The sequence below is a fragment of the Octopus bimaculoides genome, chromosome 3 (genome assembly GCF_046866305.1).
Source record: "Octopus bimaculoides isolate indiv1 chromosome 3, ASM4686630v1, whole genome shotgun sequence".
Taxonomy (NCBI): domain Eukaryota; kingdom Metazoa; phylum Mollusca; class Cephalopoda; order Octopoda; family Octopodidae; genus Octopus; species Octopus bimaculoides.
In genome coordinates, this window is record NC_142930.1 from 46,276,298 (window position 1) to 46,301,742 (window position 25,445).

At 42.2% G+C, this 25,445-nt stretch overlaps 1 protein-coding gene across 1 annotated transcript in view; it reads right to left on the minus strand.

Annotated features, from left to right (window-relative positions):
* Positions 1 to 17,517, minus strand: part of LOC106870246 (uncharacterized) — a 78,424-nt gene extending 60,907 nt beyond the window's left edge. Inside the window, exon 1 of the mRNA XM_089348907.1 lies at positions 17,464 to 17,517. Within this exon, the coding sequence (XP_089205033.1) occupies positions 17,464 to 17,502 (39 nt within the window). The 5' untranslated portion in view covers positions 17,503 to 17,517. The remainder of the gene's footprint in view (positions 1 to 17,463) is intronic.
* Between the last annotated feature and the right edge of the window lie 7,928 nt (positions 17,518 to 25,445).

Sequence of the window (25,445 nt, forward strand, 5' to 3'; positions counted from 1 at the left end):
ACTATGGAATAACAACAGAAAAAAGATGGTATAAACACACGCCAGAAAAGGTCACAGAAAACGAGAAAGCAACCATACTCTGGGATATGCCAATACACACAGATAGAGAAATTAAGGCAAATAGACCAGATATAGTTGTCAAAGATCATGAAGAAAAAAATGCTTTCTAATTGATGTATCAATACCAGCAGATGACAACGTTTCTCTAAAAGAAATGGAAAAACTTTCAAAATACAAAGACCTGGAAATAGAGATAACTCGAATGTGGAATCTAAAAACAGAAACAATTCCTATCATAGTAGGTACCTTAGGTATAATAAAAAAAATATTCAGACAAATACATAACAAAAACACCAGGACTTACAAATATATATAACATACAGAAAATTGCACTACTGGGTACTGCACACATTCTACGCAAAACACTTTCAATACAGTAAACATAAGAGCACCACAGCAAACCACAGCACATACCCAAGGCGCACAGAGCTGCGCTCGGTAGTGAAGTGAAAGCACGTTATAAAAATAAAACTACTGAACAATAATAATAATAATAATAATAATAATAATAATAATAGTCAAGACGAAGAGTGCGATTTTAGATGTTTTGTTTTTTGAACACTATTTCGACAGAACGTCTGTCTTTCTCAAGTTCAAACCAAAAGGTGATTGAAAATTCAAAATTTCAGAAACCAAACGTAAACTATGAACGTGAATAACCAGCGTCCATACGTTGATAGAATGACATCATCAGCTTTTGTCAGTTTTTTAATAAGCAGAAAGAAAGAAAGAAAAAGGGATACGACAGAAAAAGAGAGAAAGAAGAATATTCAATCAAACAGTTTTGTATAAATTTGATGATATTCTCCTGTCATCTTATTCATTCCTCCAGGGCGTGATGTCAATAACCCGCAAACATATTTCTCCTCATACATTCTGAGAAGTGAAGGTGGGATACATTCAGGATATTTTTTGAGAATGTGCACTTTCAAATCTTCTTCAAAATTGCAGCCGCTTGAAACGAAATGTTCACCAAGTTCTGTTGAACTACTGTTCTTGTGCCTGACGTCGAATCTGTGCCCATTAAACCTTTTGTTTAATTGTTCCGTTGTACAACCAACATAAATCAAGTTATGTTTCGTGCATTCTGCACCGTACACTAAATGGAAATCTTTGCAGGTTCCCCCTTCTGTATAAATCATAACATTTCTATTATGATTTTTGATGGTATTCACTTCACTCATGTTGTTGCATGGGGGGGGGGGCGCTTCGGTGGAAAAACCCATAAAAGCCACGGGAGCCTTATTATTTCAATTTTTCTCCACAGGGGCAGCTTGGCGGAGGTGGTGATGAGTCGATTACATCGACCCTAGTGTTCAACTGGTACTTATTTTATCGACCTCAAAAGGATGAAAGGCAAAGTCGACATCGGCGTAATTCGAACTCAGAACGTAACGACAGACAAAATACCGCTAAGCACTTCGCCCTTCGCGCTAACAATTCTGCTAGCTCATCGCTTTATCTATACTATAAAAGGCAAATCTACTCTGTGTGTGTGTATGTTTAAAAGTCATACATTTACACAATTCAAAATTTCTTCCATTAAACAATCGCAATTAATATTCTAAATACAATAAGTTAGGTCACTGCGTCATTTTTTCACTCCAAAAATTTCCTAATAATGAATAAAATCCGAAAAACTACAGGAGTAAACATTTTCTCCCTAATAAAATCTAATTTCCTCTTTCTAATACAAATCCTTTCAACTCCTACTTCCTCTGATGAAGCTTTACGAAAAATCAAACAACAGATACAAAAAGAAACGAAGGAGAAAAAGAAAACTATCAAAATTGAAACAATCACATTTCGATACTGTAATGACAGATACATACAAAATTACTTTGCCCCTCTAAAATTAACTATTTCTATTCCTCTTATACATCGTTTCAATTGCTACTTTCTCTTACGAACGATCCAAGAAAAAAGACAAAGAAACGAAGGGGAGTGAGAGTCAAATAAACAGACACACTGCCAATCATACGTAAATACACACATATATATGTACCTATGGTTACCAATGACCTCATTCTAATTGGCGGGAACTAAACCCTAACAGACAAACGAAAGAAAAAGAGAGTCAAATAAATATTTTCCCCTGTAACACAATGTCATTTCCTTTCTATAACAACTTTCACCTTTTATTCCGCACATGAAATGCCACCTATACACTTACATACAAATACACAGATACATGCAAATACCTGTCACTTAGAAGAAGCTGCGATCAGATTCCTACATCCATTTGCGTGATGGCATCAATAATGACGCTGACCCAAGAAACATCGGCAAAATGTGCATTCTCCCCTCAACATATACAGGGGGGGGGGGCCACGATACATGCACGAGCGAACACAAGACACTATGACTTTCGTTCGGCACTATGGACGCCCTGATTTATTCATCACGTTTACATGTAACCCCAAGTGGGTTGAGGTAACACGAGAACTTCTCCCACACCAGCAGTACTGCTATCGGCATGATCTTATTGTCAGGATTTTCAAGCAGAAGCTGACTAGGCTAATTGATTTCATCAAAATAGGGCAGGTGTTTGGCCCTGTTAAGTGTCACATGTATACTGTTGAGTGGCAGAAGAGAGGGTTGCCACATGCACACATTTTGGTTTGGTTGGTCACCAAAATAGACCCTACACTTATAGATGAAATCATCAAAGCAGAAATCCCAAACCCCACTGCTGACCGACAGCTGTACGATATTGTCAAGGCACACATGGTGCATGGTCCGTGCGATCCCGGTTTTCAAAAATTCTCCTCATGCCACAAACACCATGTGTGCACTAAACGATACCCAAAGAGTTTCGTGGACGAGACCCAGACCGCTGGTGATGGATATCCACTGTACAGACGAAGGCGGCCTGAGAATGGGGGATTCACTATAATCTTACGGGGTCATCAAGTTGATAATAGATGGGTGGTCCCATACTGTCCATTACTGATGATAATTTTCAACGCTCATATAAATGTGGAGTTCTGTCATTCAGTACTTATGTTAACAAGGGTTCGGATGCTGCCATGTTCGGCCTTCAAAAGGACAATAGCATGGACGAGGTGTCGCAGTACTTGGCAGGTCGATATATCAGCAGTGGTGAAGCTTTTTGGCGGATATTCGGGTTTCCGCTTCACCAAAGGAACCCCGCCATCATACAACTCGCGATTCATTTGGAAAACGACCAGCGGACTTATTTTACTGAACAGACTGCTGTTCAATTGGCGGCCAATCGAAAAGAAACAAGTTTGAATGGTTTTTTTAGGCTTTGCCAAATTGACACATTTGCCAAAACGCTTTTATACCCTCAGGTTCCGTCCTACTATGTGTGGTCAAAGAACACTTGGGTGCGTAGGAAGTCAGGTCAGGATGTTCAAGGACATCTCGGTGTCAAGTTTAACAGTTGTCTAGGAAGAGTGTACACTGTGCCTCCCTACCAGCATGAGTGTTTTCACCTTCACCTTCTCCTTCATGACGTTGTCGGCCCACAAAGCTTTCAAGACATAAGAACTGTTGACAGTGAATTATGTGACACTTTCCGCGAAGCCTGCTTCAGGCGCGGACTTTTGGAGGACGATTCACAATGGGCCGCCACTATGGCGGAGGGCGTTTTGTTAAAATCCTCTAAAAGACTAAGATCGCTTTTCGCTATTCTACTCCTATGGTGCGACTTGGGTGATCCCGCTTCTTTATGGCTGACCTACAAAAATTACATGTCTGAAGATTTCCTGCATCAGGTTCACTTGCTAAATCCATCAATCGACGTTGAGTACAGTGACCGCATTTACAACAGAGCGCTGCTTGAAATCGAAGATACTGTTCTCAATATGGGCGAGAGTGCGTTGCCAGTGTATGGACTACCTTCAACAAACTGGGAACGCCCAACACACTGTCTTCCGATTTGCTGCGTGAGACATGTTATAATGTTGATGAACTTGCCCAGTACATAGCGAACAATGAGCCAAAGTTCCTTCCAGAACAGAAGTTCGCTTACAACTCCGTTATTAATTCTGTCCGGGACAAAGCTGGGAGATTTTCTTCCTCGACGCTCCTGCAGGAACTGGCAAAACTTTTGTCACAAACTTAATATTGGCTGAGATTAGGCAAACACAAGGCATTGCCTTAGCTGTGGCATCATCTGGAATTGCGGCTACTTTGTTGCCAGGCGGCAGGACAGCTCACTCCACTTTCAACCTTCCGCTTGACTTAGCGAAGACGGACACACCAATTTGCAACATCAGTAACAGCTCAGATCAGGCAGAAGTGTTCAGACGATGCAAGCTTATCGTTTGGGATGAATGTACAATGGCCCACAGAGGTGCTCTTGGGGCGCTACATAGATCTCTGAGAGACATCAAAGACTCTACAGTTCCCATGGGAGGCATAACACTTCTTCTTTCAGGGGACTTCAAGCAAACACTGCCAGTTATTCCCAAGGTGAATAGAGCTGGTACAGTACGTGCGTGTCTTAAGTCATCTGCATTGCTAAGACATTGTTACAATTGTGAGAATAATAAAACAGCTTTTTCAGGGCCACCTCACATTCTATTGTTACCCACTTCTCAGAGTGCTGCAATGCTCTAGGCAAGGCTTTCTGTCCAGTTGCAAATTGATTGGTTGGTTTTCAACTTATAGCAATCTTTCCCTCAATAATCATAATTGAGTAGAATCATCAACAGTACTTTAAAACAATTAAGCCCCGAGCAACGCCGGGCACTTCTGCTAGTTAATAATAATAATAATTATTATTATTATTTCAAATTTGTTTTCCACAAGGGCAGCTTGGTGGAGGTGGGGTAAGTTGATTACATTGGCCCCTTTGTTCAACTGGTACTTATTTTATCGACTCCAAAATGACGAAAGGCAAAGTCGACCTCGGCGAAATTTGAACCCAGAAAGGAGCGACGGGCGAAATACCGCTAAGTATTTTGCCCAGCGTGCTAACGATTCTGCCAGCTCGCCGCCTTAATAATAATAATAATAATTTCTACTATAGGCACAAGGCCCGGTATTTGGTTGTGGTGGTGTGTGTGTGTGGAGGGGGGAGGTTAAGCCGATTGCATCGAGCCCAGTACTCAACTGATGTTTAATTTATCGATCCCGAAAGGATGAAACGTAAAGTCAACCTCGGCGAAATTTGAATTCAGAACATAGTAGCAGACGAAATACCGCTAAGCATTTCGCTCGGTATGCTAACGATTCTGCCATCTCGCTGCCTTAATAATAATAATAATAATAATAATAATAATAATAATAATAATAATAATAATGATAATAATAATAATAATAATAATAATAATAATAATGATAATAATAATCCTTTCTACTAAAAGCAAAAGGCCTGAATTTTGTGGGAGGAGACTAGTCGATCGCATCGACCCAGTGCTCGACTGGTACTGAGTTTATCGACCTCGAAGGGATAATAATAATAATAATAATAATAATAATAATAATAATAATAATTGAGAAAGAAAAACTATGCTGGATCATAAATATAGCATGCCCAGCTGACAACAAGGTATGCGATAAGGAAGAAAGAAAAGTCGAGGTGTGGCTGTGTGATAAATAGCTTGCTTACCAACCATGGTTCCGGGTTCAGTCCCACTGCGTGACACCTTGGGCAAGTGTCTTCTACTATAGCGTCGGGCCGACCAAAGCCTTGTGAATGGATTTGGTTGATGGAAACTGAAAGAAGCCTGTCGTATATATGTATATATATATATATATATATGTGTGTGTGTGTGTGTGTGTGTGTGTGTGTGTGTGTGTGTGTTTGTGTGTCTGTGTTTGTCCCCTCACCATCGCTTGACAACCAATGGTGGTGTGTTTACGTCCCCGTAACTTAGCGGTTCGGCAAAAAAGACTGATAGAATAAGTACTAGGCTTACAAAGAATAAGTCCTGGGTTCGATTTGCTCGACAAAAGGCGGTGCTGCAGCATGGCCACAGTCAAATGGCTGAAACAAGTAAAAGAGTAAAAGAGAGATATGACAGGTTGGCTTGGGAAGTTAAGCAGTTGTGGTCGATGAAAAAAGTAGCAGTAGTACCAATAATTGTCAGAGCCCTGGGAACAGTGAGCAAAAATCTCGGGAAGTACGTGGAACAAATAGGGATTGTAATAAGGGTGGAGCACTTGCAGAAAACAGCACTGCTTGGAATCGCTCGATTACTCCGGAAGGTGCTCGGAAAATAAGAGGTGTTACCTTAGTTCACTGGTAGTGAACAACTAACACTGTAATACATCTCCAGCGTTAGAAGTTGTGCAAAGGCAAAATTATTAATAATAATCTTTTCTACTAAATAATAATCCTTTCTACTAAAAGCACAAGGCCTGAAATTTGGGCGGGAGGGGACAAGTCGATCACATCGACACCAGTGCTCGATTGGTACTTAATTTATCTACTTCGAAAGGATGAAAGGCAAAGACGACTTCATCGAAATTTGAACGCAGAATGTGACAACAGACGAAATACTGCAAATCACTTCGCCCGGCGTGCTTACGATTCTGCCAACTCGCCGCCTTAATAATAACAACAACAACAATAATAATTCGTAATAATAATAATAAATAATAATCCTTTCTACTAAAGGCACAAGGCCTGAAATTTTGGGGGCGGGGACTAATTGATTTATCGACCCCGAAAGGATGAAAGGCAAGAATAATAATGACAACAACGATAACAATACCCGGGACATTTAACCTATGAGAACGATATATGGATTGAGATTGCACTCTATCCTCTCAGCTCCTTTCACTGAAAGGCCATAGTTCCATCGTTCCCGCGCATATGTATACAGAATCCGTTACTGAATCATGCGCATGTTCACTTAACACTGCCACAATGCCGATACGCACGAAGCCCAGACTGCATCCTACACACACAAAGCAACATTGCATGCTATTCGAACCCCCTTCAATAGATACTTGTCTCGTATACATCTCAGGTTTTTTTCTCCGGATATTTATGATTTTACTGGCCTTGCGTCACATCTATCTGTAACTTCACACTTTATATATGCGCCCTTCTAAAGCCTAGCCAGGCTCATGGGCCCAGTTTCCCCCCAGCTGGACGGGACGTCAGTCCATCGCAGCGTTACTCAAGAAACAGGAAGAAAGAGTGAGAGAAAGTTGGGGCGAAAGAATACAACAGGGGTCGCCACCACCCCCTGCCGGAGTCTCGTGGAGCTTTAGGTGTTTTCGCTCAATAAACACTCACAACGCCCGGTCTGGGAATCGAAACCGCGATCCTCCGACCGCGAGTCCGCTGCTCTAACCACTGGGCCATTGCGCCTCCATAACTTCACACTTTGCATTCACAATTTTGAACGTTCTTTAATTTTTGCATGGTACACATCTCTGCAATTTTCCTATTATCACTTGTTTGTTTTTTGACAAACACTGTACGAGGAGCATGATGTAACGAATAGTTTCCTAGACTCTAAGCTTGGTTTCGAAACTGAATCTACATTTTTCTACCAGTTCCTTTCCTTTGCTCTCAGCTTTTGCACAGGGAGATTGAAGAGAATCAACAGTCACTTAGTTTATTTCTGTTGTTTAAGTTAACATTCTTAGGTTAAATAAGGTTTGGGCAGATAAAAGACGGAAAATCTTTTGTCTATCCTGACCAAATTTAGTTAGAGAAAATATACGGAACACCAAATCGGTGCTATCTCTTTGGTCAATTGGCGCCTAGCTGAAGAGTATCTATTTCTCCCCTCTCACCTGTGGATTGTTATCGAGCGACAATATAACTTTCACCCCGTCTGCTTGTCAGCCTAGAGAGACCAACTCTCTTACTCTTTCTATCTCTCCTTTTTTCACCAGTTTTCTAGCAATCAACGAAAAAATGAATATCAGTACTGCGTAAAATCATTGCACTACAACTCGAAGAAGTTGCATCTTACATTGTGAGGATGAAAATAAATAGTCACTAATTAATAATATTTTTCCTCCTCCCATTTTAATTGCTACATACCATATATATATATATATATATATATATATATATATATATATATATATATATATATATATATATATATATATATTCTGTTGTGTTTGGGGAGAGTCATTCTCTTTTAGTGGCTTATAATTTAACACACTCACCGGTAAAATTTCCACTCATTTACTTATTTTTCTAAAATTTTCGTTGCGTCTTGCAACCTTTTCAATAGTTGTTGACTCTGTCCGTTATTCAAGCTGCGTCCTTTTTGTGTTTGTGCGATTGTGTGTGGGTCAATGTGTGTGTGTGTGTGTGTGTGTGCATACACATGTATGTATGTATGTATGTATGTATGTATGTATGTATGCCTGCATGTGTGTGTATGGATGTGTATCTCCATATGTGTGGACGCGTGTCTCCATATGCGTCCTTGTGTGAAGTGAACTGTATGTGTATATATGGTCATGTGTTTCAGTCTCCATTTGCGTGTGTACTTGTTTGTTCATATAACCTATGTATCTATCCGTCTGTATGTCTATCTGTTTACATTCATATCCATATGCCTATATACATGAGTATATACATATACACATATATACACACCTCACACACACATACATCTATCTACATAACAGCCCACTAACTATTCTACTCTACCTGTATAAACTGTGGGTATAGGGGTATGATATCTACTACATATATTTCCTATTTAGTACTGGGGTGTTTCATTTATGAGCACGTACTCCTGTATTTATCTGAGTGTTGGGTCCTTTGGGTGCTTGGATAAAAATGCGAATGTCAAGTTGACCCAGATTGCCTCTATGTTGGTTATTAGCATGCTGGTAGAGTATGGATGACTGCTTTTTTTGTCGTCATATTGTCTCAAATGTTCATTTAGTCGTTCCGCAATGCTCCTAGATGTCTCCTCTAACTTCTTTCTAGCACCCCTGCATACTCGAACCCTATCTTTCTGATCATATCAAGAGAATTGCATGCGATGCATGAAGTTTCATAGGGTTTGCATAGTGGGGACACGTTGTTTATTTTTCCTAAGTCTTCTATCAGTATGTTAATTTTCATGCTGTGAGACAAAACTGAGTTCTTGTGAACAACATATTTCGAAGCTATGGGTTTCATGTAATAGGAGTGGAGGAGCTGCACTCTGTTGTTCACAGTCTCTAACCAAAGTTCAGTATCAAAGACGGGTAGTCTACTGTTGGGGTGCCTAGTGGGGTAATCCATAGTTACCTTGATACTTTGGTGAATGGAGTTAGCTACTTGCAGGATGCTCTCCATTATGTTCATCTCAGTTTCTACATTACCGTTACTAGAGTTGGTCTTAATTATGATATTAATGTCATCTACATACCTACTGTAGAGTAGAAGAGTTGTGGACTGTTCTGCTAAGGATTGCTTAAGTTCTCTGTCCCACCAGGTCATGAAGAGGCCAGCCACACCGACACCAATGGCTGCACCTTGAACTTGCATGTACAGTTTCTTATTAACCTTTTCTCCTCCAGGGTATGAGCAGATGTTGCAATCACCCTATCACGGCGCCACTTGTATCTTCCTTGAGAAAGTGTTACTCTGCACCCTGATAAGTTGTGTGCCAGCATGCCCCTTTCTCCACAAAGTCTACACAGTTGGTCTTCCCTCAAATCCCGTCTGTGCAGGCTTGTTGGCCTTGGGAGTGTGTCATACACTGCCCGCAACAGGAAGTAGATGGGGAAAAGTTCCAGTCCCCACAGGTGTCTTCATATGACCTTCCTCTAAGGGAGATCCTACTTAGTCCAGTCACCTTGAGATACCAGCTCCACAACTCTTGACCTTCTTTCTTCTTCCTGGTTCCGCATTTCTACCTGAACCATAGCCCTCCCCACTTGATATCCGCCTTCTTCCATTGCTAGAAATGGGAAGAATCGACGATATATATACATACATATATATATATATATATATATATATATATATATATATATATATATATATATATATATATATATATATATATATATACGACGGGTTTCTTTCAGTTTCCGTCTACCAAATCCGCTAACAAGGCTTTGGTCGGCTCGAGGCTATAGTAGAAGACTGAACCCGGTACCATAACCATGTGGTTGGGAAGCAAAATTCTTGACCCACGGCAACATTTGTGCCTATTATAGTGATTTTACTTCGTAATTCCTTAATCAAAAGAAAAAATAGATCGATGCAAAGGAGATATAAATAGATATGTGGAAGAGAAACACAGGTACATGCGTATTTAGACGGTTCTCACAAATTTCCCTAATTTCTTAGATCTTTATATTGTCATGAAGATATGGTAATTATGTGATATTTGTAAATGTGTGTGTGTTGTTCCTATTGCCAGAAGATATATATTTATATATGTATATACTAGCTGTTGGACCTGGCGTTGCTCGTGTTTTCCGTGTTGAAGTTAAGCCCACCTCTGACCTTGTTTTGAAATCTTCTACGTTCCCCATGCCAACTATTACCCATTAAGATATTATATCTGGTTCGGCAGGGATTATGCCCAGTTAACGTTTTCGACATACTCCTAAATACTGGACCGTCTGAAATCGCAGTCAAACTATTGGGTGTACCTCGACCCGTTGAGAGTGATGTTTGCTTATTTCACTCCCCTTAATGCCACCCTCTGTACAAAATTGATCAGCTTGTCCAATCTCGGTAAAATCCGAAGTGCTAAGGTTATATCATAAATTAGAATCCATGTGACCATTTACATGAAAATATCTCATTGACTTTTAAATCCCAATACATTATATGAATAATCGATGTTTCATATGTCGAAGTGCTTACTTTTACTCATAGGTCAATTTTCTTCACAATCTGTTCATTATTTTATTGTGAGTGAATTTTGACGATTTCTGCCTTTCACCAGTTTAATTTTAATTCTACCACATGACTCCATAAACTCTACCTAAATGTCAAATTTCATCAAAATCGGATGAATTCTGTAAAAGTTACAGCATAAAATATTAATCTAATGGGTTATTGCATACAAAAAGTCTATCTATTTCTTAAAATCCCCCGCTCACACGCAATTATCGATTTTTTGTCAACTCTTCATGCCGGCATCAACTGTAATCATGTGTAAAATTTCTACAAAATCAACAAGAATGTCTCTAAGGAAATGCTTATTTGTATTTGTGCCCTTTTCAAGCCCTCTTGAATTAAATAAACACTTTTACCGTCTCCCCCACAAAACTTACTTGCATCTCAAATTTCATTAAACTTAGATGAAAAATATATAAGTTACGGCCAAAAATAAAATCCCTATAGGTATTTGCACGCAAAAACCCTAATGATTTTATAAAATCACTGCTGAGGCGTAATTATCGATTTTTTTGTCAATGCCATATATTGATATCAACTCACTGCCATGAGCCTAGCTCACTGATCGATTTTCATCAAAATCGGACAAAAATGCAAAAGCTGCATGAAAAATAACATCGTTATGGGAATTTTCATTCAAACACCCGATTGAGCTCACAAAAATCGATGCCAGCTGAGCATTATCGAGTTTTGAAAAATCCTTAAAATCGGTTGGATGTGTGGGAGGAGCTAGATTAACCCTAAACACAAAGACAGACAGACGCCATTACACATTATATCGCTTAGGCAGAGTAATACTAATAAACTGGTGAGAGCTCAGTATACATATCCTTCAGAAAAAGACGTTAAGTACACACTTTTATAAGATATTTAATGAATAACAAGGAACAAGAAATTACGTAAGGAACTTCATTACATAATTTCTTGTTTCCTTGTCGTTTATTTAACTTCTCATATATATACACAAATACATATACATACCTATACACAGGTATGTATGTATGTATGTATACAGACACACATACACACACACACACACTCACTCACACACGCACATATATGCGTGTATATATATATATATATATATATATATATATATATATATATATATATATATATATATATATAGTTCAAATTTATAGGAAAACAAAGACGAATACAAGTCTAGGAACAACAAGCAAGTGTATTAATTTGAAGTTCGGGAAAATGGATAAGTCTTTTACGTTTGGAATCTACGTTCTTCGACAGAAAGTAATAAGAGGAAATAGATAGAGAGAGAATGAAAAAAAAACGCGTTGAGTTCAGTGATCCAACATGGCGAATGATTGGGAAAAAAAGAGGTTGAATTAAAGGGAGATAATAAAGAGAGGTGGAATGATGGGGAGGTAACTTATGGTGATCCCAGCAAGAGGAGGTGCGCAAGCGTGTGTGTGTACGTGAGAATGGTGTGTTTGAGTGTAAGTGTGCATGTGTGAATAGGGGCGAGTGAGTTTGATGTGTGTGTGCATGGGTAACATGTATGTGTGTGTGTATGTTGAGTGTAGCAGTTGATGTGTGCTTTTTACGCATAGTGTGTGCACATGTGTATGTGTGTGTGTGTGTGTGTCACTGTGACCAAATAGTGTGCATGTGTATAGTGTATGTGGGCGAAAATTGTCTTTGTCTATGTGTTGCGTGTGTTTATGCGTGTTGCGTGTGTCTATATATTGCCTATGTTCAAGTAATATGTGCTTGTGTGGGTGTGGGAGTATATATTCTGTGTTCAAGTATTATGTACTTCTGTTGGTGAGGGAGTGTGTGTGCTGAGTTAAACAGTGTGTGTGGCTGCTCATATAGTGGTATGTGTGGTAACGCTATTGAAGATTGTGTGTGCGTGTAGATAATGGTGTGTTGTGTGGGTGCTGAGAAGTGTGTGTAGAGTGGGAAGGTGTTGTGGGTGTGCGTGTAATGGTGTGTAAAGTGGGTGATGAGTTGAACAGTGTATGGGTGTGTGTATAGTGGTGCATGTGGGTGAGGGTACCGAGGTGGGCAGTATGCAGGTGTAGGTGGAGGGTGTGTGAGGTGGGTGGGAATCCGTGTGGGATTGGTGTCAAATGAAGGGAGAAGGTGAGGTTAGTCTCAGATGAAGAGAGGGGGTGAGTTGAACCCATATAGTGCAAAGGAACGAAGAGAGAAGATTAGTTTCGGTTCACGGCGAAGGCAGGAGTCCGAGTGGCCCCTGTGCAGAGACAGTCCGAACACAGACAGATGTTGTAGTAAATAACAGGTAGAGCGGAATTGGCGAGTGACCAGGGTGTCATTGCCGTGAATGATGTCCCGAAGGTGCTCCACGAACCGGTCAACCAAGCGGTGTCCCATTTGACCAATGTACAAGGAAGGACAGAGAGAGAGCAGGAAATGCAGCAAATGACATTACTAGAGGTGCAAATAAAGGAGTCGGTGACGTGATAAGGACGGTGATAGGTGCCTGTGAGGATGGTGGTGTTGGAGAGGTAGGGGCAGGTGTGACAGCGCGGGCTGGAGCAGGAAAGGAGCCAGGCTGGGAGGGGGGAGAAACTGCGGATCAGGAGGTCACGCAGGTTATGGGCTAGTTTGAAGGAGTGAAGGGGTATGTTGAGGAAGATGTGCAAAGCGAAGTGGTCGAAATCGGAAGGCTCGGACGATGGTGCGTTGGAGGGGTAGGGTGGAGGGTGGAGGAGACACGGAAGACGGGTAAAAGTAGGGCGGGTACGAGGAGAAAGAGCAGAGGCAGTCCCCAGATCGTGCCCGGGCAAGGGCAATGTAGATATAGTGAGGAGATATCCACGTAGGATGAAACGGCAAGCCATGAGTTGAGACTGAGTCTCAAAGTCATGGTCGTCACTGCAGAGCCTATGTAGACGGAGGAATTTTGGGAGTAGGGGATGGAGAGCTTGGTGTGGGTAGGGCTGGAGGAGAAGTTAAGGTAGGAGTGTGAGTCAGTGTTTTTGTAGCGGATGGAGATAGTGAGAGCGGAGTGGTGGATGCTGGCAGAAATGTCGAGAAATTCAACGAAAGAGTTAGAGATAGTGCAGGAGAAATCGAGGGCAGGATGGTAGGATTGGACAAAGGAGAGGAAGGAGCCCAGTTGTTCACGGGAGGGTAAAGTCACGCCAATACAGTTGTCGATATAACGACCGTATAGTTCGAGAGTGGTGTCAGTGAATTGTGAGAATATTTGGACATCAACGTAGCCAACGAACAAGTTTGCATAGTTTGGGGCAAGTTTGAAGGTAGAACGCCTACAAAAATCAGCAGAAGCATGACCAGTAAACAAGTGTCACCTTAGTCTGCTGGCTGTGGACAGCTGACACTTTCCATCATACCCAGCAAAATAAGCTGAGAGTATTCATCAAATGATAATGATAATAATAGCCCTTTCTACTAAAGGCACAAGGATTTAAAGCAAAAACCCCGAAAGGATGAAAAGCAAAGTCGACCTCAGCGGAATTTGAACTCAGAACGTGAAGACGGACGTAATACCGCTAAGCATTTTGCCCGACGAGCTAACGATTCTGCCAGCTAGCCGCCTTGTTTCAAATTTTACCGCAAGGGCAGCAATTTTTGACGGGAGGGGATGAGTCGATTACATCGACCCCGGTGTTCAACTAGTACTTAATTTATCCACCCCGAAAGGATGACAGGCAAAGTCAACTTCGGCGGAATTTAGACTCAGAACATTGCGATGGGCGAAATACCGCTAAGCATTTCGTCCAGCGTGCTAACGATTCTGCCAGCTCACCGCTTTAATAATAATAAGTAATAATAATATTGTCTTTAGTCTGTCTTTATTAACCACAAGGGCCCACACGAAAAAGAAAAGGACATTACACAAAACAAACGGTGGGGTTTAGACGATGCGTGTAAATAGTAAATAAACAAAAACAATTAACAATAGAATTCAAACAATGGAGGAATTCCCCAATAGGGGGAAATCCAAACAGGAGCGTCCAAGGAAACCCACACACCATGGACACCCCGATCACACAGGGCGCCTCAGGAGAGCCCTCTCTTCTCTTCACCCTAAAGATTTCTGGAAGTTATCCATCGTCCTCCTGAACAGACTGGTGAGTTCGACTTCGTCAACTCCTAGCATCTCTCCAAGTGCGTCAGCGCTCTGTAGAGTGGACGTTCCACTGATCGCGTTGTCCGCCTGGTAGAGGGCATTGGGTGCCTTGCAACATTCCAGATGCCAGTCACCCTGCCTCAGTCTCTTCTTGACCCAGGACTGCAGCTCAGTCAAGGAGACGAGCTGTGGATAGGCCTGTTTGACAAACGGTGACCACACCTGTTCACCGTTTAGGCAGAATATCTGGAGATGCGCATCCGTCCAGCGCCCAACGACGCTGTTGGACGGCACGGTCTTACCTCTCCAGGTGCCGGGTTGCAAGCCCACTGACTTTTATGGGTTAAGTTTTGCTCCCGTCAACTTTTCATATTCCTCCAATGTTGTGTCAACCATCTCGATTTCTGAGATGTCCGACGCCATCACGGTAATGTCCGCATACGCCAACACAGCTCTCTTGCATCCGTTATCTACTATTGCTTGACCGTTGTGCCTTGCCCCCGATCGCACCTCACCAAGTTGGAACCGAGATGCCCTGCAGCAGCTCCAGCTTCAGCTATAAAGGCTCAAGAGTCAATACATACAGAAGGGAGGAGAGAGGGCACCCTTGATGGACCATCGGGAGATCTGAAATGGTTCCGAGAGGTAGCCATTAACTTTGACCACCGAATCCAACCTCTGAAGATGGAGCCGAAGCCAGCCACTTGGAAGACAGCTTCTAGATATCAATAGTCGACCCTATCGAATGCTTTCGATTGATCTAAATTGATCAGTGCCCCACCCTACCCTTTCTATGATGTATCGCATGAGGTGGAGATTGTCGTGTATGGACCTAGTCGGGATTGCGCAGGCTTACGCCTCCCCAACCAAATTCTCGATGACAAGCACCAACTTCTTTGCTAATACCTTGGCCAAAATCTTAAGCTCTGTGTTAAGCAGAGTTATGAGCCTGAAGTTATTTAATGTGTCCCTCTTGTTTTCGTTTTTCCTTATCAGCGTCACTACGCCTCGGCTCACAGAACTGGAAATACTCCCATTCTGCTGCCAGTTGCAATAGAACGCTTCGATAAGATCGGAGAACAAATCTGACATATTTATGTAAAGTTCATAAGGCAGACCATCTAAACCGGGTGACTTGTGCCTCGTGCAGCCGACAAGGGCATCCTGAATTTCGGCTGAAGCTATCTGCCTTTCACAGCGCTCAGCGTAGGCCGCCGAGAGATGCGGCAAGCCGTCGAGATAGGGACTGAAGTCCGCCGCCATCTCCGCCTCGTCACTCTCTCCGAACAACCAAGCAAAGTGTTGGCGAAAGGCCTCACACATCTGCCTGAAATCGCTCAGCTCGTGTCCGTCTCGGTCCGTCAAAACCAAATTGTGGTTTTGTTACCACGCTGCACCTCCGCGACGCAGGCTCATCAAACAGCTTTGATCCCCTCGTTTCTTAGAGCACGCGCCTTATCCCTGACAATGAACCTTCAAGTTTCGCATTGAAAAACTGGTCTAATGCCATTCTCGTTGTTAGCACGTCGGTTGTAATGCCACAACAAATAGCCTCGTCTAGTTTAGCTACTAACTCCTCCTCTTTTCTATTTTTACCTAACGCTATTTCTTTGCTAAACTCTATCGACATTACTCTAATCTCTCTTTTGAGAGCCGCCTTCTGCTTGTTGTTGACGACACCCCACCTGACAACTTTTGCTTAACTAAATTGCTGACTCGGTCCCTGTAACCGGAAACGACATGTTCAGCTTTCAGTACCCGGATCCTAACCTACGCGTCTTATGTAGATCGACCGTACAGGTTACAAAACTTATGGTCTAAATAGGCGACCGTTTTAAAAAGTGAACATCCTACACAGTACGATCTATTTTCCTAGTGAAAATCCTATCTATATACGATTTAGATGACCCTAAGCGGTTGGTCCAGGTCCACACTGGCGCATTAGGGAAATCTCATCGGTACCTGTCAGACAGTTGGAACTGATTGATCAGGTGCTTCAGGCTTTTGCGCCCACCTCTTCTATCAGGTACTCCAACACAATCCCAGCGTTGATCTAAGATTCCATTCCAGTCCCCTACTAACAGTAAAGGGCGAAACGAACCAAGAAAGGCTTCCAGACGCCGAATGAAATCCAGCCGTTTGGCTCCGGTAGACGGCCACCAATCTAAAAACACTACATTCACTATTGCTCTCATCCAGGACAACCAACTTCCCGTCCGGGACCCGGTAGTTCGACTTTAACTCGAGATCCAGTTTTTTCCTAAACAGCACTGCCACTCTCATTCCCGGCCAACTAACAAATGCGAAGATCTGATAGTCGTCGAATATGGGGGCCAATGCACGTGTATTGGAAATCCTGGTCTCACTGACAGCAATTATATCCAATTCTAGAAACCTGAGGTTGTTGAGCAGGCGCCCTGCTTCCAGGCCGAACCCAGGTCTCGAACATTTAAAAATCCTACTCTTAGTATGGCCATGTTGGCAAGCTAAAGAGAGAAGGGAAAGGTTTACTTACCTCCCGGTGTCTTGTGAAATCGGGTAGTTTGACTTCCATAATTGGTGGAACCCCTTTAAGAGCCTATAATGGGGAACCTCTTTAAGAGCCTCGATGTGGGTCTCACGTCCGGGGCTCCCATGTCCTCTGGAAACCTCTCTCGAATTTTTGTGTAAGAATCGAGCGACATTCACACCAGAAGTAAATCTTCTGGTACGCAAAATGTGTTCGATTCGAATATCCACCCACTTTTCAATTTCCGCGTTTTGTGTTACGAGGGCCATTAGTTCCTCGTTGTCCCTTCTGATGAGTACGAAGTTGGGTATTTTGTGTTGGTGTTGTTTAATACGTTTGTTTGACTGCAGTGGCGATGGTCTTGTTGTTTCCGTTTTGTCTGTGTGCGCTATGAGTGTGGTGTCTGTTGCTATAAATGTGTCTGTTATGTTTCCCTCGGATGACTCGTAGAGATAACATAACGAGTTATACAATTTAATTATTACATTTATTGTTCAATTACATACAAAGAACGCACTCACCCAATGTTCGTTATGAATAAACAAAAGTCATGTCCGCCATATATATATCAATGACATTTTACTACGACAGTCCCACAAGACAACAACAATGAAACAATGAACTCAGACGAACCACATGACACACGGAACGTCAGACGAATTACATATCTAACAGTCCATATAACACCTCCCCACTGAAATTGATGCTACACAAGAAGTATCAACAGCAAAGTCTCTCTTGGGTTTTACGGGTTCTCTTGGACCGTCTTGGGTTGTCTGGTCCATACTCTGGAACGGGTAACATGGTCTTGGGTCTGGTTTGTCTTTGTGTTAGTGGCACAGTTTCCGAGATCTTCACGTTAAAGCAGCGAGTACCCAATGACTTCTTAATGATTGCTGGTACCCATCGGGGATCTTTGTCTCGGCGAGGTCCATAGTAGAGTGCATACACAGGATCTCCGGCCTTGTACTGCCTGGTAACTTTAGCGACATCAGCCGAGCTTGGAGTCACCTGAGACTTATGTGCTTCCTTAGACTGTTTGCCTTGAGCAATGTGTACTGGCGATGGCAGCAGAGAATCAATCCTTGTTCGTATCTGCCGGTGATTCAAAAGTTCACTTGGAGAGAATCCACAGGATGTCGGTGTTCTCCGGTACTGCATCAAGAATTCTTGAAGTGCTCGTGTTGGCGGAAGAGAAGACTTCCTCAGAGCTTGTTTGAAGGTCTGCACCAAACGTTCCGCTGCTCCGTTGGTAGCTGGGTGGTAAGGTGCCCCTGTCAGGTGTGTGATCCCGCGTTCTTTGCACCAGCTCTGGAACTCCTCAGACGTAAAAGTTGGTGCATTATCGGTGACCAGTGTGTGAGGAAATCCGAAGTGCGCAAAGTCTTCCTCAAGCAGATTCAAAGTGGCTTTGGAGGACGTGGAGGAAGTGGGATGAATGCATGGGTACTTGGAATAAGCATCTGTGATCACCAGCCAATCTCTACCCATAAAATTTATTGCATGGTCCAGATGTAAGCGGTTCCACGGCTTTTCTGGTAACATCCATGGGTGAACTGGAGGTTTAGATGGCTGCCTTTGATGTTCGTTACATGAATCACATCGTCGACTGGCTATCTCTATAGCAGCATCGATACCAGGCCAATATACAGCAGTTCTTGCTAGCTGTTTCATGCGTTCCATGCCAAAGTGTCCGAGATGCAGAAGATTGAGGATCTTTGGCTGCAAGCTATGTGGAATCACAACTCTAGATCCATGTATAAGGCATCCATGACAGATACTAAGTGAGTTTGATAACTTACGGAACTTGTTGACTTCGTCATTGATCTCCATGTTCTTTGGTGGCCAGCCTTCACGGACGTAGCGCATCACTGTAGATATCACTGGATCTTTCCCTGACTCTTGACGGAGGACGTTAGCATCCACAGGTTGGACTTGAATACTAAGAGTTTTGATGGCACACACCATGTCTATGTCTTCACCATTTTCCTTTCTGTCAAAGTCGTTATTATCACCGAATGGCAAGCGACTGAGGGCATCAGCATTGCCATGATCTGCTGATTTCCGATATTCAATGGTGTAGTCAAACTGGTTCAGCCACAGGGCCCATCGTGCTAGTCTGTTAGCAGCGAGAAGTGGCGTCCCTTTCCTCGGACTGAATAGTGATGTCAGTGGCTTGTGGTCAGTCACGAGTACGAATTTACGACCGTACAAATATTGGTAAAACTTCTGCAAGCCAAATATGATAGCTAGGGCTTCCTTTTGAATTTGACTGTAGTTACGCTGTGCAGAAGTGAGAGTCTTGGACATATTGGATATTGGGCGCTCGCTTCCATCAGGATAGCGGTGAAACAGGACTGCTCCAATACCAACGTTTGATGCGTCACAAGCCAGTCCCAAAGTTTTGTTTGGATCGAAGTGTATCAGAACTTGACTTGATGAAAGTACATTTTTCAAGTGATCAAAAACTGACTGTTCCTCATCTCCCCACTTCCAAATAGTTGACTTTTTCGTAAGGCAATAGAGTGGCTCTGCTATACTAGCTAAGTTTGGGATAAACTTTCCATAGAACTGAACTGAACCTAGGAAAGATTTCAAGCTTGATTCGTTCGTTGGACGTGGCATCTTTAAGACTGCTTCGACTTTGGATCCCTTAGTGCTCCCTTCAGTCGACAAAATGTGTCCAAGGTATTCTACACTGGGTAGTGCAAACTGGCACTTTTCACGGCGACATCTGAGTCCATTGTCGCTTAGACGTGTGAGCAGACACTTTAGGTTGTTTAAGTGACTGTTTGCATCTTTCCCACTGACGAGCATGTCATCCTGGAAGACGGCCACTCCAGGTAGATCATGGGTCAGGTTTTCCATGATCTCCTGAAAGTAACCAGGTGCTGACTTGATTCCGAAAGGGAGTCGTTGTTGCAGGAGTACTCCACGGTGAGTGCTGAGTGCGAGTCTGCGTTGACTTTCTGGAGCCAGCTTGATCTGATTATAGGCATCAGCAAGGTCTATCTTTGTATATCTGAATCCATCTCCGAGTTTCTGCATCAGTTCAGCAGGGAGTGGCATTGGATGACGGTGATCAGCAAGTTGGTCATTAATTCCCACAGAGTAGTCACCACAAATCCGTAGTTTGGGCTTCAGGTAGCTTGAAGCGTGTGCTTTACGAATCGGTACCACTGGCGTTCCGTATTCATTGAATTGAACAGGTTTCCAGATTCCCTTGGCGATGCCTTCTTCGTAACCTTTGGCCAGGTCATCACGAAGAGCAAATGGGACCGGACGTGCCTTGTGAAAGACTGGTGTTGCGTCCGATTTGAACTTCACTTCCAGTTCAAAGTTCTTGAGACATCCCAATTCTTGCTTGAAAAGATCTGGAAATTCATCACACATGTTGTGACAATCTTGCTGCAGGGAAACATAGGGCTCGCTTGAGGTCTTTGGATACATCCTTTCTGCACCTTCCCTCTTAGCTTGGCTGTCTATGCTTTTCAAACCTAGAGCAGTGTCTACGGAAATTCCCAGAGTCTGGATAGCATTCCGACCCAGCAAATTAAGATCAGAGATCTTGGTGACTATGTAAGGTATAAGATCCTGCTTACCAGTTGTTGGATCCTTGGTTTGGCCCATGAAAGTTCCTAGAACAGGCAGGTTGTGCTTGCTGGCAGATTCATAGCGATGCTTGACATCTTGCAGCTTTGGTCTTCCAAGTTGTTTCCAGACTGACAAGGAAACAAAATTGCCTGTAGTAGCAGTGTCCAATTCCATTGTGAACAGTCTGTTCTGGATTGTTACTGGCACAATTAAACTGTGAGTGTCTCGGGAAACTTCACCTAGGATCGCCTTGACTAGCTCAGCTTTTGTGATTCTTTTCACGGGAGTTTGTGAATGGCCATTGCGTTGCTGATGTTGTTTTTTCCTACACACCGCTTGCAAATGACCCTTTTTATCACAAAAATGACATTTGGTTTCCCTGAAAGGACAGTCTGTTGCTTTGTGGGCCTTTCCACATCGGTAGCATTTCTCCTGGTTTGTGGAATAAGACTGCTGATGTTTCTTTTGAGGACTCTTATTCCTGTTCTGCTGGACCTTGTACACCTGCTTGGTTTTGGAACTGTATACAGTTTCTTTTGCAACCTTTGCTGCGTCTTCAGTCTCAATGGCAACCTGGACAGCACGGGCAAAATCTAGTTCTGAGTCTTTTATCTTAAAAAGCGCCTTCAGAACCGCTTCATTGTTAACCGAACATATGAATCTCTGTCTCAGAGCTTCATCCTGTGGGTTTGTGATCGCTGGAAAATCACAGGTAGCTGCATCCTGGCGTATACGTGCTGCCAGCTCCTGGAGAGTTTCGCCTGGCTTCCGCTGCTTATCACTCCAAAACTTGAAACGCTCTCTCACAATGAAAAGTTTAGGGTCGAACTGTTCCTTCATGAAGTCAACGATTTCGTCCATTATCAAGTTGTTGATATCTTTAGGCGGATTTTGTTGGGTAGCCAGATTAGCAAGTTGTTTGTAAACAGTAGCAGTCTGATTGGTCAGGAACACTTGTGCCATGCGTTTTTCAGGTACAGCATTAGCAGCCACAAACGTACGGAATCTTGACCAGTAATCAGGCCATAGTTCTGTCGCTGAATCAAATGCAGTAAATGGTGGAATCGACACTGTTGTTGAAGCAGCTGAAAAATAGCCACTAGAATCGCCTTCAACTTGTCGAGCACCAAACAGTTTTAACAGAGCGTCCATATCTCTCTGATGTTGTTGCATTTGCTTGTCCATTTGTTCCCTAAACAATTTAATAAGTTCTACTGTCTGTTTTTCAGCCATTGTTATTACGATGAATAATTTTACGGTAAAGTAAGCATGTATCCTATCGGTCCTATCGGTCCTATCGATCCTATCGGCGACGCCAATAAACTCTGTTATGTTTCCCTCGGATGACTCGTAGAGATAACATAACGAGTTATACAATTTAATTATTACATTTATTGTTCAATTACATACAAAGAACGCACTCACCCAATGTTCGTTATGAATAAACAAAAGTCATGTCCGCCATATATATATCAATGACATTTTACTACGACAGTCCCACAAGACAACAACAATGAAACAATGAACTCAGACGAACCACATGACACACGGAACGTCAGACGAATTACATATCTAACAGTCCATATAACAGTGTCTGTGTGTATGTTTATAATCTTGTTTATGTGTGTATTTTTGTTTGGTGTGAGGGGGTGGGAGAGCTTTCCTTCTTTCCCCCTAGGGTGATTAATGTGTTTGGTGTTGTTGCTGGTGCTGATGTTGTTTGTGGTTCTCGTCCCGGCGTAGGCAACAGTGGAGTCCTTTGACCCCTTGCACTTTATACCAGTTGGGGGTTGTGAGCTCGCAAATGCGTCGTTTCTCCACACGCGAAACAATGAGGCCTTTTGCGCTCAGTCGTGATATGTATCACCGTCCCGTTCTGGAGACGGACGTGGTTCGGGATCTTTTTGTTTTCGAGTGTGATCTGGAGAAGTATCTCCAGGTCAACCCCGGACCAGTCCTCCCTGGAAGTTCTTGTCACGTCTCTCGGGACAGTATCCGTCCCCTCCACGATTACGCATCCCAAAAGCCATCAAATATCTAGTCCTGGTTGGATTCTAGGAATGTGGACATGAGCTATACGTTTCCCATGTGGAAGGGGTACATAATGTCTTTGCTGGTTTTGCAGGGAATTATTGAATGTTTCATAGAGAGGGCTTCTGACTTAAACAGCACCGAAATGGTGCCGTATCGTTTGCCCTTCGCTATGTATTCGATGTCATTTCTGATGCACCTCAGGACCGCCTCAATATCTACTTGGGCTATTAAAGTCGCTTTTTTCGTGTCTGCTGAGATGGATCTGAAAAGTACTTTTCTTCTCTCTACTGCTTCAATTGCCTCTGATGGGACAGTCAGGTTGGCCCAAGTCTTCTCTTGTTTTATTAGTTCCCATGCCTGTTGTAGCATCTGCTCCCTATCTGGGAGATCTACTGTAAAGCGTCGTTTGTTCTTCGCTGCTGCTGCTGCTGTCGCTGCCGTTGTTGTCATTGTTGTTGGTATTGGTTTTGTTGTTGTTGCTGTTGTCACTTTTGCTCTCGTTGTTGTTGTTGTTGTTGTTGTTACTATCGCTGCTGCCGCTGCAGTTGCTGTCTTTTTTACGGTTGTTGTGAGTGTTTATTGAGCGAAAACACCTAAAGCTCCACGAGGCTCCGACAGGGGATGGAGGCGAACCCTGCTGTACTCTTTCACCACAACTTTCTCTCACTCTTACTTCCTGTTTCTGTTGTGCCTGTAATTCAAAGGGGCCAGCCTTGTCACACACTGTGTCACGCTGAATATCCCCGAGAACTACGTTAAGGGTACACGTGTCTGTGGAGTGCTCAGCCACTTGCACGTTAATTTCACGAGCAGGCTGTTCCGTTGATCGGATCAACAGGAACCCTCGACGTCGTAAGCGACGGAGTGCCAACAACAGTAGTTGCTATCACTACTACTACTGCTGCGGCTGCTGTCACTGTTGCGACTGCTGTCACTGTTGCGACTGTTTAAGTTGTCATTTCTACCGCTGTTAGTGTTTCTGCTACTATTGTTGTTACTGTGAGTTGGACTTTGTACCATGGCAGTCTTGTTTTTCTCCTACTCCCCTACCCCTGTATTGTTACCCGTACGGAGGGAAGTGGAGAGAAGTCTTCATCCATTACAATATTGGTAGGAGGTTTTATTTTGTTTGTTTTTTTCAACTCTTTCAAGACGCGCTTCACCATTTTGGTGAGTTGTATTTGATTCAATTAAATTTAACGCCCACCAAAATTATTTAGTGGGTCGAAAATCGCCCCTCTAGGGGCTACACAACCATAAAAAAACCAGTAACAGGTATCTCTTTTACTATTTTACTTTTTTACTTGTTTCAGTCTTTTGACTGTGGCCATGCTGGAGCACCGCCTTTAGTCGAACAAATCGACCCCAGGACTTATTCTTTGGAAGCCTAGTACTTATTCTATCGGTCTAGACTTTATAAAATTAGACTTCAAATGTTTAGCAAGAGGAAGCATAATCCAAATGATGCTATTGTTGTGTTTCTTATTGGTATGATGGTTTGTATTAGACGGGTCACCTATTCGAATATAAGGTATAGGTTTCTTTTTACCTCTATTATTATCATTACTATTATTATTATTATTATTATTATTATTATTATTATTATTATTATTATTATTATATTGAACATCATTAAAATTGGTTATGTAGTTATGTGAGTTATTAAGAGGATGTGATTAAATAGAAGATTTGTTAGTAATAAGACTTTGTTTCATGTTACTATTTCTAGCTATGTTAATGTTTTTCCCATATTTACTGTCTGTAACATTACAATTAGTTATATTATTGGTAATATTGGTATTGGTAATTATCTGGTTAGTAAAAAACAATCTTATTAATTGGTCCATTGTTGATAAAAAAAAATTTGTTTTATGGTTAAGTTATCTTTATGAATATAATTGATAGAATTAAGTTGCGTGCTAGGGTGTTCTAATCTATTATGGGTTGTGGATTTTTTAGTGCGTTTACTGAAATTCTTATCCATATAATTATTGGTATGATTAGAAAAATCATTGTTAATTTTGTTGTACTTAATTTGATATTTATATTTATAACCAGCTTTCCTAAGAGCCAAATTGTAATAGTCTTTATGCTTATTAAAAATTTCTTCATTAGAGGATAATAAGTTAATTCTATATTCAATGTTATAAAGTATGTTATTAATAATTTTACAAGGATGATTACTCTGTGCATGCATATAAGTAATATTGTTTTGGGGTTTATGGTATGGTTGGTAAAATGATGTAGTGAGGTTAAAATTTGCGTCCAAGAAATTCACAGAAGTGTGATCCTGATCAATGGTGATGGCATGTGCATGGCTTTTGAAAAATTTATGTAATCTCTTCTGATATATTTCAATT